Source organism: Diabrotica virgifera, chromosome 5 (genome assembly GCF_917563875.1).
Source record: "Diabrotica virgifera virgifera chromosome 5, PGI_DIABVI_V3a".
Taxonomy (NCBI): Eukaryota; Metazoa; Arthropoda; class Insecta; order Coleoptera; family Chrysomelidae; genus Diabrotica; species Diabrotica virgifera.
Genome location: NC_065447.1, coordinates 114,477,331 through 114,491,710, shown reverse-complemented (window position 1 = coordinate 114,491,710; position 14,380 = coordinate 114,477,331). Strand labels below are relative to the sequence as shown.

Sequence of the window (14,380 nt, the reverse complement as noted above, 5' to 3'; positions counted from 1 at the left end):
TCCAAAAATGTAAAAATATACAGGGTGTCCTATTAAAAAAAACGAAGTTATATGAAGATGAAAATATTTTCATTTAATAGATCATCCTTCAAAACCCCTTTATTCCAATTTTCATGATTCTGTTGCCTTTAGTTCTCGAGATATTTCTAATAGGCCAGTTATCTGCCTCACCCTATATACGCAGCTATTGTAACAAGAAAAAGTGAAGAAAATGGAATTAGTGACTGAGGATATCCTTGACGTGATGGAAGAGCGACCTAAGTACATACAAAAACAGAAACTAAACAAAGTATCGAGAAATATACAAAAAATAAGGACAAAAATCAGAGAAGGTTGTGGGAAAAATGCAAAGAAAATTAACAATATGAAAAAACATACCTACGATTTCCAAAACATGCACAAGTAAATAAAAGAAATGACAAATAAAAGAAAGTACAACAGCTCAGCAACGGATATACTTAACACCAAGGGAATTTTGATCTCAAAACCAACAAATATTCTAGAAGCATGAAGGCAATATGTTGTTTACTTCAGACCGCCCTAATGATTTACTCAATCTAAATCACCGAAATCAGTCCTTTCATTGTTAATAAACAAATCTCGAGGACCTGACAATATTCATGTTGAAGTGCTAAAACTCTTATGTGAAAGGAAAAATTCATTCTTGGAAACGTTAACTACTATTTTTAATAATATTCATACATACACGACAGCGACAGAATTCCCGAAAATTGGTTACAATTAACTTTGTGATCATACCTAAAAACCAAACACTAAATTGTGTGACCAACATAGACTGATAAGCATAATTAATCATATAATCAAAGTCTTCACAACAATCATATAATATTATAACAGAACCTACAACAACTGTGAAGCGGAAATCAATGAGTCACAATTTCGTTTTAGGTATGATCTGGGCACAATGGAGGCAGTGTTTTGCCTGCAAGTATTAGTATTAGTATTATAATACCTACAGAAGTGTAGAGATATGAAAAAGGATATCTAGATGTGCTTTATAGAATACTCGAATCCCTTTGTAGTGCGGCAGATTCGTGCAAATATAAGAATTGTGCATTTAATGATAGAAGCATATAATTTGGACCACATATACTACACATATAAAGGTTCAAATTTAGATACGAGGCCATCTCAGATTTTGCCTGTTACAAAAATGGCGGGTATTCAAAATGGCGACGATACATTGTGACTAATAGCACGATAACTTTTAAACTAAAAGTCCGACTTCAACCACATTTGGTATATGGGTTCTTTTTCTGATATATAAAAGCGAGTTCCTGAACCGGAAGAATCGGTTAACCAGAAGTTGTTTTTCCTGATTTTTTATGTAAAAATATGCTGTTTTTTTTTTTCAATTCTTTCGCTCTGTATATATTAATTTTTCAAAAAGGTGAAACCGGCATTGAAAAGAGCAAAAAAATATTTTTTAGGAAATATATTGAACTTTTTAGTTATGTTAATTACACATTAGTACGTTCTTTGAAGGTAAAATATTGCAAAACCTCTAAATTTTAAAGAACCGCTGGATTGACATAAAATTTGGTATACACATAGCTAACATGTCAAAGAAAAAAAGTGATATTGTGCCGATGTGTGCTTTTGCCCTAGGTGAAAAATATATGTTCGAAATAAGTCCGAAAATGGATAAAATGCGTAATTCTAAGCAACTTTTGTTGTATAAGGTTTTTTCAGCAAGTTAATACTTTTCGAGTTACTTGCGAGAGAATATGTTAATTTTTCTACAAAATAACTACGTTTTCAAACGGTTTTTCGCAAATAACTCAAAAAGTAAGTATTTGGTGTAAAAAAAATTCTTACAAAAATATAGCATGTAAAAAAGTGAAAAACTTGGTGTATATATTAGGTAACTGTATCTAGCAGAAGCAGAATTATAGCTAATGAAAATTAGGTTCATATTCGTCAAATTCCAAATCGTATATTTTAACGTGCCATAACCAAAAAACGAAGAACTTTTTTGGGGAAAACTTACTTTAATTTTTTTAAAGTGTTTAAAAAATGCTTATTTTTGTTTTCTAAAAAAATTTTTAGCATCAAAAGTAAACAAGTTACGCTCAAAATAAAGTTGGTCCCATTTTTTTGGTACGAAATCGGGAAAATCACCCCCTAATTAGCATTTCAAATTAACTTAATTGTTATCACTTTACAAGTTTTTTACTCGCGTCTGTATTGATCATACGATCTGTAAGTTTCATCGGTTCAAAGCCCTTATTTTTGAAAGAGCTGTAGTTAAAGGGTTTGAACGGGTCACTTATCACGAGTGTATGCAAATTTAGAAACACCGAATCTTGACCAATCTTTGTCTTACAGAAAAACAAAAAATACAAAATATTCAGAAAAATAAAGCCGACTTTTTTTATTGTTTAAGACTTTTGGTATCTCTAACAATTTTTAAGTTATTTTGAGAAAAATGCATTTTTTTCAAAATTTATTTTTAAAAATTTTACTTTAAAACCAGATTTTTTTCAAAAATAAGCACTTCGAAGCGATGAAACTTACAGATCATATAAACACAACATAAGTAAAGTAACTTGTGAAGCGGTAACGATTAATTTCATTTAAGTTGCTAATTCGGGGGAGGGGATCTTCCTGAGTTTTTTGCCAAAACAAAAGGGACCAACTTTATTTTGAGCGTAACTTGCTTACATTTGATGCTAGAAATTTTTTTTATAAAAACAGAAAAAAAGATTTTTTTAACACTTTAAAAAGTTGTAATGTGATTTCCCCAAGAATGCTTCATTATTTGGATATTTGACATTGAATTATTCTATTTGGAATTTTTCGAATATGAACTTATTTTTTATTAGCTATAACTCTGCTTTTGCTAGGTGTAGGGACCTAATGTATACACCATTTTTTCACTTTTTTACAGGCTACAGTTTTGCTAAGAACATATTTTTCGACAAAATGGTTACGTTTTGAGTTATTTGCCAAAAACCATCTGAAAACGAGGTTATTTTGTTGAAAAATGAAAATATTCACTTGCAAATAACTCGAAAAGTATTGATTTGTTGAAAAAACTCTATAGAACAACTTACTTACTTACTTACTTACTAGCCAACGCCCACCCTTGGCATGTTAGCCATTTGGCGGCGCGCTGACAGTATAGACGATCCGTTTCTCGTAGGCGATCTTCATCCTCCTCGGGTGGATCTGTTATCAGGGCTGGGCACTCTTGGAGGTGAGCAGCATCCATCTGGGGTTGATTACATAGTGGACAGTTGTCATTTTCACGGACGCCGATGCGATGTAAATGGGAGGCCAGGTAGTCGTGCCCCGTAGTTGTTCTGAACGCGGCTACACTGATGGGTCTCGGCAAGTTGTGAGGGATTGGTGACTCTATTAGGTGGGCCCAAGATTTTCCAGCACCGGCTTGTATTTGCTGGTCTTTTATCTTCGCTTTGATTCCTCTTTTAATGGTGGACTTTGCTGATGTGTACGATTGGAAGCTAGGGGGCTGTGGAAGAGTAGTGCCTTCTTTTGCAAGTTCATCCGCCGCTTCATTCCCTTCAACACCGACATGACTAGGGATCCATTGTAAAGTAATCAGCCACCCTTTGTCCAGCAAGTTCGATAGTTGGACGCGGCAAGATATTGTTTGGGCACAGTCGGTATATCGATTTGTCGACAGGGCGAGGATTGCGGCTTGGCAGTCGATGAAGAAGGCAACTTTTTGGGGGTGTTGGAGATTCTCGAGACTTTTAGCGGCTTCGTGTATAGCAGCAATTTCGCCATCATAGTAGGTGAGAGGGGCACCCACAGCTATGGAGCCTTTGGAGAACGTTGAGACATATCCTGCTCCTGTTCTTCCCGAGTCCGGCATCGAGGAGCCATCGCAGTAGATGTGGAGCCACTCATGCGCTGGGTAATTGGTGTGTATCGTCTCTAGGGTGGCTTTCCTTAGGAAAATATCTGACGATAAGTGCTTCGGGTCGTTATGGTTTTCAAGACGCAATTCTGTGTTTGGTAGACAGCGGGCGAGTGTAGTTTGCGCTGGAAAGGGGGCGGCTTTCGATAGGTCAATGTGGTATTTTTCCATGATTTGATTTGCTACTGCAAGCTGAGTGGTTTGTGTTTTAAGACGTGAGGCTGCTTGTCTATATTCGTCCCATTTTTGTGCAAGTATTCGTCTTTGCCTTTCCCAGAAGGTTTACGCGTGTTGCTCTCTTCGGCATTGTATTGGTTCAATACCGGTCTGGGCTTCCATTGATGTAATCAATGGAAGCCCAGACCGGTGTTGATTTTGGAGCACCGGTGATGACGCGAAGGGCAGTGTTCTGGGCGACTTCAAGCTTGGAGGTGGTGTTTGTACTCGCAGTTATTGTAGCTTCACTCCCATATTCTAGTATCGGCCGGACATAGGTTTTGTATGTTGCTACCAAGACATCTTGCGTGGCGCCCCATTTTGTTGCTGTGAGATGTTTGAGCAGTCGATATCTCTTTGTGGCTTTCTCTGAAATGTCGTCGATTTGAGGTTTCCACGTCTTTTTCTTATCTATGTACACCCCCAGGTATTTTGTTACATCCTCTCTTTCCAGATCGACTCCTTTGTAAGTAAGCTTGACAGCAGTCTGCTTTGTTGAAAGGGTAAGTACTTGATATACGGTTTTGGTTGTACTGACAGTTTTTATCCGCCCATTTTTCTAGATTTTTGAGAGTCTGGATCATTACTCCCACGAGCGCATTCAGACTACTACTTGATGCCCATATTAGGAGGTTATCTGTATGCCGATAGCAGGAGGGCTTCAACACCAGGTGTCTTTCTAATCATTGCGAGCACATCGTTTATCATTAGGTTGAACAATTGACAGCTGATGACAGCTCCTTGTGGCAGCCCTTGTCTTTGTAGTCTGAATTTGGAACAATGGTTGTGAAATTTGACTCTCTGATACCTTTCTCCGAGAAAAGATTTTATCCAATTGAACAGTTTACCGTCAATTCCACATTTCGCTATCTTGTGTAACAGCAAACCTCTCCATACGTGTCGTATGCAGCTTTGAGGTCTACTAGCACTGCTACTGTTGACATCTTACGGTGGAAAGCATCCTTGACTTTTTGAGCAAACTCGACTACATGGTCCATGGTGTTCCTGTGTTTCCTGGAGCCAGCTTGTGCGTCGTCAATCAGTTCTAGATGGGTTATGGCTCGGTTCAGTCTGTCAAGAACCATTTTTTCGGCTACTTTGCATAAGAAGCTTGTGAGGGATATTGGCCGGTAGCTATCAGTCAGGCTCGGGTCTTTTTGTTTCTTTAGGGTGGGTATGACCTAGCTCTTCCTCCATTGACTTGGGACTCTTGAATTCCATGTTAGGTTAATCAAGTTCAGAATGGTGCTTTTGGCTGCGGCTCCCAGATATTTAAGCATTTCCGGGTACAACTCGTCAATCCCTGCTGCCTTTTTCGTTTTTGTGTCAGAGAGAGCCGCTTCCAGCTCTGATATCGAGAAATCCTCTGTACAGATGTCCTTTATACTTTTGCTCATCCGCCGGGGAGGGGGATAGCGCAATACTCTTGCTCTCTCCCTCTTATTTATCTTAATATTACTCACTTTTGTGTAGTGTTTCTCGTTTCAATTCAATCTCAAGATCTTGTTTCAAATTAAAAGTCACGGACTCCGAATTAGTTGACCTATCTTCTTCCATTATGTCCTCTTGCACTAGTTCCACAATCACTTGTTTATTTATACGACTCAAATTTTTCATCTCTTAATCTTTTCATCTGTTTAATAGAAAAAAGAAGAAGATCTGTTTATTTTATATGTAAATCAGTATGTTAAACATTATAAAAAACAAGGGGTGCCTGATATAATCCTGTTCTGACTATAATTAATTAATAATTAAAAAATGATTTTTTTTATAAATTTTACTGACGTGTTTAACAAAAAAAATTAACACTATTGGTAAGTGCAAAGCCTATAGGATATGTAAAAATAGGGGTGCCTGTAAAAAGCCTGTTCTAAATGGGGGTTGCCTAATTTTTAAAATTTTACAGCGTCTACTTATGAATAACTGAACATGTGTAAAACTTTGTTATTACTAATTTTACGAAAAAAAGTTATTCTTTATAAAAACTTCTGCATGATGTAAATCCTATGATTCAACCATCACATGTCAAATTTTGTCAATCTTATACGAGTTATATCAAAAAATGTTAATTTCGATCAAGAGTGACTTCGACCTTTCGAAAATTGTTATTATGAAACGGTATTAATAATCAAAAAATATGTATTAGTGCGCAATTACATACCCGTGTTGAGCTGCCCCCCCCCCCCACCAGCAAAAATTAAAAAACAAATAGCCCTGATTTATGAGCTATTTATGAGCTCTCATATTCCGCAAACTAAAAATTTTGAGCTCGTTCCACTGAGCAGGAATTTAATACCCTAGTGGGGGGGGGGGCTGAGTCAGCCCCCCACTACTTAAAAATAGGAATATTGAATCGGTTTTTGCGGCAGAATTACGAGCTATTTATGAGCTCTTGAAATTATATAGTTTCCATTTTTGAGCTCATCCCCTTCACCCCCAAACAGCCCTTTAATCGATTCAACTTAAGAGAAAGATGCTGAGAAAACTTAAAGTATATCGTATTGCGAATATAATTCCTATAGCTTATATACTCTAAGAATAAACAACCCCTTCGCAAGAAAACCACCCTATCTTCCCGGCTTAAGAGAAAGTTGTACTTAAAATGCGTTAAACTAATTATTTGGCGACTACATATCATTTAATAATTTATAAGCTTCCAAATTACGCGCATTTAGATCAGTAAATTGCAATTTATTTTGTATAGTGCAGTCACTGAAAGTAAAAATCAACGATTACCTTCAAGTTTGGTGAACCTTCATCGATTTTCACGAAAATTGGTCAGTGGTTAGAGGATACGTCAAGAAACAAAGGTGACATGGTGCCACCTTGCGCCTTTACCCTGAGGGTGGATACCGCCCCTTCTCGGGGGTGAAAATTATTTTATAAAAAATAACTGCACAAATCAATAAAAGAACAAATTAAAAGCAAAATTTATTATATAAAGTTAATAAAATAAGTCAATACTTTTTAAGTTATTAAAGATCAAAGATTTTAATTATTTGTGAAAAAAATGCATGTTTTGAAGAGGTTTTTTGTAAATCACTGAAAAACTGTAAGTTTTTACAAAAAAGTTAATAGTAGTTTAATTCGTATAGCTTATATTCTAAGAATAAACTCTTAAATCACGCACCTTTCGATTATATAGCTACAACCCCTTCGCAAGAAAACGACCCCATTTTCCCGGCTTAAGAGAGAGTTGTTCTTAAAATAATTTAAATTGATTATTTGGCGACTACATATCGTTTAATAATTTATTAGCTTGCAAAGTATACGCATCTCAATTATTGAATTGCCATTTTCTTTCTATAGTGCAGTCACTGAAGGTAAAAATCAACTATTACCTACGATTTCGGTAAATCTCCATTTATTTTCACGAATTGACAATAACAACTTGGGGTTTTAGCATGGGGTATATGTCACCCCTTCTCGGGAGTGAAAATTACTTTATTAAAAATAACCCCACAAATCGAGAGAGGGACAAATTGTAAGCAAAATTTGTTATATAATGTGATTAAAATAAATCAATACTTTTTGAGTTATTAAAGATCAAATATTTTAATTTTTGGAAAGAAAATGCATGCTTTAGAGCGATTTTTCATAAATGACTCAAAAACTGTAAGTTTTTACAAAAAAGTTTTCATCACTAAAATTGAAGCTAATAAAAAATATAATAAATTGCTTACTTGAAAAACCTTTAATGTTAATTTAAAGTAAGTTATTGGTAATTAAATGTATATTTTTTTCCGCGACTGTTCAAATCTAAGGGGTTAAGCTTAAATAACGGGAAAAAGATGCATTTTATAACACTTAGGTACTAAATACTTGTCAAAGTACTTAGAAATACCCATCAAAAATAAGATCCAGAAAAAGTTGATAGTATCAAAATCCGCTCACCAATTTTCGTGAAAATGAATGGAGATTTACCGAAATCGAAGGTCATAGTTGATTTTTACCTTCAGTGACTGCACTATAGAAAGAAAATGGCAATTCAATAAATGAGATGCGTATATTTTGCGAGCTCATAAATTATTAAACAATATATAGTCGACAAATAATTAATTTAAATTATTTTAAGTACAACCCTCTCTTAAGCCGGGAATATGGGATGGTTTTCTTGCGAAGAGGTTGTAGTTCAATAATCGAAAGGTGCGTGATTTTAGAGTTTATTCTTAGAATATTAGCTATACGAATTAAACTACTATTAACTTTTTTTGTAAAAACTTACAGCTTTTCAGTGATTTACAAAAACCTCTTCAAAACATGCATTTTTTTCACAAATAATTAAAAGTTTTGATCTTTAATAACTTAAAAAGTATTGACTTATTTTATTAACATTATATAATAAATTTTGCTTTTAATTTGTTCTTTTATTGATTTGTGCAGTTATTTTTTATAAAATAATTTTCACCCCCGAGAAGGGGCGGTATCCACCCTCAGGGTAAAGGCGCAAGGTGGTACCATGTCACCTTTGTTTCTTGACGTATCTTCTAACCACTGACCAATTTTCGTGAAAATCGATGAAGGTTCACCGAAATTGAAGGTAATCGTTGATTTTTACTTTCAGTGACTGCACTATACAAAATAAATTGCAATTTACTGATCTAAATGCGCGTAATTTGGAAGCTTATAAATTATTAAATGATATGTAGTCGCCAAATAATTAGTTTAACGCATTTTAAGTACAACTTTCTCTTAAGCCGGGAAGATAGGGTGGTTTTCTTGCGAAGGGGTTGTAGCTCAATAATCGAAATGCCCTTGATTTAATAGTTTATTCTTAGAGTATATAAGCTATAGGAATTATATCCGCAATACGATATATTTTAAGTTTTCTTAGCATCTTTCTCTTAAGTTAAATCAATTCAAGGGTTGTTTGGTGGTGAAGGGGATGAGCTCAAATATCGAAACTATATAATTTCAAGAGCTCATAAATAGCTCGTAATTCTGCCGCAAAAACCGATTCAATATTCCTATTTTTAAGTAGTGGGGGGGAGGGGGCTGACTCAGCCCCCCCCCCACTAGGGTATTAAATTCCTGCTCAGTGGAACGAGCTCAAAATTTTTAGTTTGCGGAATATGAGAGCTCATAAATAGCTCATAAATCAGGGCTACTTGTTTTTTAATTTTTGCAAGTGGGGGGGGGGGGCAGCTCAACACGGGTCAATTACATCATTGTAATTAAAAAAAAACTTTGCAAATTTTTCCGAAATTAGATTCTAAACTTCATTTTTATTTCTTACAAGTAGGATAACTCTTTTATTATCAATATTGCGAAAAAAAAAGCAATTGTTCATAAAAAGCTTTGAATTGTCTAAAACCTAAGGTGCAGCCATCATCAATTTTATAAATTTTATACGGGGTATGTCAAGAAATATGAATTTCGCTCGGGAAAAAAGTTATTCAGCATTTAAAGTATGTTGCAATATAGAATTATATCCTTAAAATTGGAATATTCTGAAATAAAAAAGTATGAAACAACTCTTGAGGGAAATTCATTGGCAAAATTGGCAAAAAAGAAAATCACTGGCAAAAGCTCGCAATATATGTAGGTACTTATATAATTACAAGTACTATGAAATATCCAATAATTTGGAAATATATTTACATTAGATTAATTAAAAAAAAAACTGTAAACATTAAATATTGAAATATATTATAATATATTTTTCAATACAAATCCTAAAATCGGTCAGGAATTTAGACATTTTTGACAACTTTTTTGAAAGGAACGTTCCATATTTCCATACATTTAGCTTTTGCCTGGAAACGAAAAATATCTGTATGGAAATCTTATTTCCTTACAGGAATTTCCTGTAAGGAATAGTATACTGTACAACAAATAAGAAAAAACGACATATTTCTCACGAGCGCAGGCATTTGTTGGCACGAGCCGAGGAACTAGGCGAGGGCCGCAAATCAAGCGAGGGAGAAATATGTAATTTTCTCATGTGTTGTACACTGTACTTTTTCTATGGATGGGGTTTTGTCAAGAGTTCAAACTTCAAAATTTAATAGTTTATGTGCTTTTAGGTATATTATATGCAAAAATTGAAATAAAATCATCACATTTCCGACTTACTGTAGCCTTCTTTCTTTAATTGTAAGTTCAACTTCCTTCTCTTTACCTATTCTTCTCAGTATTTCATTGTCCGTAACTCTATCTACCCAGGAAACCTTCACAATTCTTCTATAGGTCCACATTTCAAAGGCGTTAAGTCGTCTCATTGTCTCCACTTTTAACGTCCATGGTCCATAACTTAGGGTTTTGAATAATAAAATTCTTGTACTGAATAAGATATCTTTAATAATTATTTTTTAATTTGAAATTTTTGACAACTGACATTGTTCATTTATATTTACATCCTTGAAAAAGATAAACGTTTCAAGTAACTATGTGTTGCTTTCTGGTTGCAATTTATAACGATATTTAAATGCTTTATTTATAATGAATAATATATGAGCGCAGTTATAACCGGAAAAATAACGCAAAAGATGGAAAACATATCAAGTTGTAAGATAAAAAGAGATGAACCTAGTGGAGATGTTAAATTTAGCGATAGTAACTTATAGATTGACATTATATTGATTGTTTTCCACCTTTAGACATATCGGACGAGTTTGAGAAATGCCACTGTCACAGTGACAGTTTTAGTTGACATACTCCTCTGATACGTCTAAATGTGGGAAAAAATCTATATAATGTCAATCTATAAGTTACTATCCCTAAATTTAACAACTCTACTAGTTTTGTTCCCTTTTATCTCACAATTTAATATGTTCTCCATCTTTTGCGCTATTTTGCCGGTTATTAGCACGCTCATCACTGTATACATATATTGCGAGTTTTTGGCAGTGATTTTCCCTTTTTGCCAATTTTGCCAAGTTGGCCGATTTTGCCAATGAATTTCGTTTAAGACATTTTTTATACCTTTATATATTTCAGAATATTTCAAATTATAAGGATATTCTTCTATATTGCAACATATATTTAATACTGAATAACTTTTCTCCGGAGCGAAATTCAAAATTTTTTATATACCTCATATAAAATATATAAAATTGATGATAGCTGCACCTTAGGTTTTAGACAATTCAAAGCTATTTATGAACAATTTCTTTTTTTCGCAAAATTGATAATAAAAGAGTTATCCTACTTGTAAGAAATAAAAATGAAGTTTAGAATCTAATTTCAGAAAAATTTGCATTTTTTTTTAATTATAATGATGTAATTCCGCACTAAACTATATTTTTTGATTATTAATACCGTTTTATAATAACAATTTTCGAAAGGCCGAAGCCACTCTTGGCCGAAATTAACATTATTTTATATAACTCGTATTAAATTGATAAAATTTGATATCTGATGGTTGAATCATAGGATTTACATCATGCAGAACTTTTTATAAAGAATAACTTTTTTTCGTAAAATTAGTAATAACAAAGTTTTACACATGTTTAATTATCCATAAGTAGACGCTGTAAAATTTTAAAAATTAGGCAACCCCCATTTAGAACAGGCTTTTTACAGGCACCCCTATTTTTACATATCCTATAGGCTTTGCACTTACCGATAGTGTTAATTTTTTTTGTTAAACACGTCAGTCAAATTTATAAAAAAAAATCATTTTTTAATTATTAATTAATTATAGTCAGAACAGGATTATATCAGGCATTCCTTGTTTTTTATAATGTTGAACATACTAATTTACATATAAAATAATTTTTTTCCATTAAACAGATCGGTGCAGTTCGACCATATATCGTATCCTCTACTAATTGTTGTGTCGGTCGTTATCGAAGTTGACTCTCTTCTGCAAAGAGCTTTTACAGCCAGTTTCATCGGACAAAGAGTGGCAATCAATTCATTGATTACACAGGTTTACAAAAAAAAAATAAACTGTGGACTATTTGACGAAACCATATGACAAGGGGGTTTTTGGGGTCGCTGATCACGAATCCGGGATCCGCTGATCTCTATCACATCAGGTAAAGGTCATTTCAAGGTCAAATCAAGATAAATTGATAATCGCTCTGAAAAAGTATATTAGGGCTTTTTAGGGTCGCTGATCACGAATCCGGGGTCCGCTACCTTCTCTCACGTCTACCTCAAGGTCTTTTTGAGGTCAAATCAAGATAAATCGACACAATCGCTTTGAAAAAGTATATTAGGGGGTTTTTGGGGTCGCTGATCATAAAACTGGGGTCCGTTGAGCTCTACCGCGTCAGTAAAGGTCATTTCAAGGTCAAATCAGTTTTGTGATCAGCGACCCCAAAAAACCCCTAATATACGTTTTTAGAGCGATTGTGTCCATTCATCTTGATTCGACCTTGAAATGACCTTGAGCTAGACGTGAGAGAGGTCAGCGAACCGCGGATTCGTGATCAGCGACCCCAAAAACCCCCTAATATACTTTTTCAGAGCGACTGTCAATTTGTCTTGATTTGACGTTGAAATGACCTTAACCTGATGTGATAGAGATCAACGGACCCCGGATTCGTGATCAGCGACCCCAAAAACCTCCTTGTCATATGGTTTCGTCAAATAGTCCACAATTTATTTTTTTTGTAAACCTGTGTTATTGACCACTCGCCAGCAGAGAATATTATCGCAGAATCAATGTCTATCAACGCTATATCGGTGCAGACTTTTAAGCTCTAGAAACTTTCCAGCATACTGAGCCACTGCTAGCGCAATAGAATGACAAGTTGCCGACTCATGGCTTTGAATAAAGAGGCTAAGAAGACATTAAGTAACTTATTTCGAATTTGACACGTTTGCAATCTCTAGCTGCGATAGCCTCTTTTATTTTTCTGTTCAAATATTTCAGTTGTATAAAATATTCAGATATTCAATTATTATCTAAAATGATTTTTAAGAGTCATATTATTGTTAGCTAATTTAACCTTATTTTTTTTTATCAGGAGGAAATAGAAATCTAGAAATCAGTCCTCTTGAAGTTTTCTTTTTCTTTACAAAACGCTGTAAAGAGAAACTACACGTGGTTATGTGTTTAAGTCCAGTTGGATCGGCTTTCCGTAATAGACTTCGCCTGTTTCCATCTCTGATAAATTGCTGTACTATCGACTGGTTTCGAGACTGGCCTGAACAAGCACTGGAAGAGGTAGCTCATGTTTGGATGGAAGATATTAATCTTTCAGGTACGAAACTCCTAAAATAATAAAAATGCTGGTATACCCGAAAATAGTGTGTGCAGTAACAGCGTTAATGTTAAGTAAGTTATTTGTGTTTTTGATTACCGCAGCTACTCTGTTTGAACAAACATGTGTTGTTAGTGGTCATACATGTACAAATACATATTATATAGTGCGTCCATAAAGTAACGCATAAATTCACTATTTCGTAAATCGGCGACTTTGAGGAAAAATCCCGGAAGAGGTCGATTTTTATTTGTTTTGGCATATATGTCATACTAGTGACGTCGTCAATCTGGGCGTGATGACGTAGTAGATTATTTTTTTTAATTAGAGTAGGGGTCATGTGATAGCTCATTTAAAAGGGTATTCAATTCTATATTCACTAATATAAACATTAGCAAAATTTTTTATACAGGGTGTCCAAATTTTCTTTATTAAATTAATTGACACAAAAAGATGGATGTATGTAATTTATTTAATGTTGTTCTGAAGCTATTTCCTTGTGGCATTTTCATGATTAACTATTTAGATGGGAAATAAGCTACAATTAAATTGAAAAAATAATTTGATTAACGTTTTGAAGCCCAAATCGGGTTTCGTTGTCAAAATACAAAATACTACTAAAATAAACAAAAATGTTGTTGCTAATTAAAAAAATTCTTCTAATAATTTATTTAATCTGACTCATTTATATTGGCAATTCAGACATATATTATACATTTTAAAGTAGAAGACTTTAAAATGATATCGCCAATATTTATGAGTTGCGTTCCTGGGACGACTTTACTAAGAGATAGTTCATTCGATTACATGAAATCAATCCCAACTCAAGAATATCCGTCACAAAAAAATCATAACATGTGATCTGTCTTTAAAAAGACAACCAAATGCAACGATGACAGTAAAATTCTCGCGTTAGAGATTCCATAGTAAATCACGAGGGAAACCCAGGAAAAAAAATTTACTACTGTCAGAAAACAGAAAAAAACTTTATTTGGCATATTAACATTGATTTTCGTTAAACGAAATGTAACTTCTAAGAGACAGGTGGGTGGCAGCTTTAACATTGAATTTAAGCGAAAAACAATATTTATTTGTCAAATAA

The 14,380-nt window shown here is 34.2% G+C and overlaps 1 protein-coding gene across 1 annotated transcript in view; it reads left to right on the top strand.

Annotated features, from left to right (window-relative positions):
* Nucleotides 1–14,380, top strand: part of LOC126885102 (dynein axonemal heavy chain 12) — a 660,248-nt gene that overhangs the window by 411,702 nt on the left and 234,166 nt on the right. Inside the window, exon 22 of the mRNA XM_050651529.1 lies at nucleotides 13,042–13,278. Coding sequence (XP_050507486.1) covers nucleotides 13,042–13,278 — 237 coding nt within the window. The remainder of the gene's footprint in view (nucleotides 1–13,041; nucleotides 13,279–14,380) is intronic.